The 1279-nt window shown below is 41.2% G+C and overlaps 1 protein-coding gene across 1 annotated transcript in view; it reads right to left on the reverse strand.

Moving 5' to 3' along the window:
• Window positions 1–777, reverse strand: part of SEMA4D (sema domain, immunoglobulin domain (Ig), transmembrane domain (TM) and short cytoplasmic domain, (semaphorin) 4D) — a 21807-nt gene extending 21030 nt beyond the window's left edge. Inside the window, exon 1 of the mRNA XM_010568703.1 lies at window positions 684–777. Within this exon, the coding sequence (XP_010567005.1) occupies window positions 684–777 (94 nt within the window). The remainder of the gene's footprint in view (window positions 1–683) is intronic.
• Between the last annotated feature and the right edge of the window lie 502 nt (window positions 778–1279).

Genomic DNA, 1279 nt, shown 5'->3' on the forward strand with positions numbered 1-1279 from the left:
GTATATATTCACAAACAGCAGCAAATAACTACTCTTTAGTCCTTGCTCCCTATTACTCCTCTCTGCATCACATTTGCTGACTTCTGCTAATTATATTGGGAGATTGTGATTATTTGCTGCAGCTTCAAATACAGGGAAAGTGGTGTTCTGGGAAAGATTTTTTCAACCATAGACACCATATAGTGCTGTCACAAGAGGGCCAAATGCTTATCTTTCCTTCACCTGGTGATTTATTTAGTGCACAGGATGGCTTAGTGTCAAAATACATCTCAGTCTGAAAAAGCATACAAAAGATTATTAGCTGGAGAGGTACATTTTGCTAATATGTTCAGACTCAAAGTAAAAATAATTTGTTTAAAACAAAATACATCTATTGGGTTCTTCTCTTGAAGCAAGCTTCAGCTGCAAGATCCTTCAGCTGAGAAAGCCAAATTCAAAATTCCAACAAAGCTATGTTTTCAGAACTGCTTGAAGGATCTGAAATCAGTTAACCCAGTTGTCTGAGTCACTTTCGAATATTCTGGTCTTAAGCACTTCATAAGCTGAGCAAAGCCAGCAACACCTGACCAAACTTACAGCAAGTAGGCTGGAAGAATATACAGTCTCAACGGGTTTCAGATCCCACAGAAACCATGAGGTTGTGGCAGTGTCCCATATTACACTACTTAAGTTTCTCTTCTTACCTCTGTGTTCCCAAGTGATCCTTGGTACTGGGCCAAATGCTACTGTCACTTTCAGTAACAAACCCCAAACTGCATAAAAAGCACACAGAGCCATCTTCAGTGTCCTTGCTCTTCAGGGCTCCTTGGATAACTGCAGCAGTTAGCTTTTCTTCAGCAGAAGAAATGCAAATCCCAGGGAGTATTAGAGACCAGGCATTTCAGACCTTGAGACCAGTGCAACAAGGCAGGCTGGAACAACTGTACAAGTACGTGCTTTTCAGCAGATCACTTCTTCAAGGCAATGCACATTTTCCAGGATGCTGCATACAGAGACTGCCCACACTCTCCACAGGCTGCAGAGCTGCTGAGAAGTGCAACTGAGCGCATTCTTCTGTTTCGTTGCAGAAATAAATGATGCTGTGTAGAGAGGAGGGGAGCAAGAAGTAGAAAAGAAAGCAAACCAAGTACTGCCAAAAATAGCATATCATATGCACTGATCTTGCAATGCTTCTACAGCTGTCTGCACAGCTTCATTTGGATAAAGAGTACATTAATTGGTCAAAATATGATTCTTAAAAACCAGCGGCACATTACATGACAAACAGGCAATAACTGAA

This window comes from Haliaeetus leucocephalus, unplaced genomic scaffold, assembly GCF_000737465.1.
Source record: "Haliaeetus leucocephalus isolate CR32 unplaced genomic scaffold, Haliaeetus_leucocephalus-4.0 Scaffold251, whole genome shotgun sequence".
Classification (NCBI taxonomy): Eukaryota; Metazoa; Chordata; class Aves; order Accipitriformes; family Accipitridae; genus Haliaeetus; species Haliaeetus leucocephalus.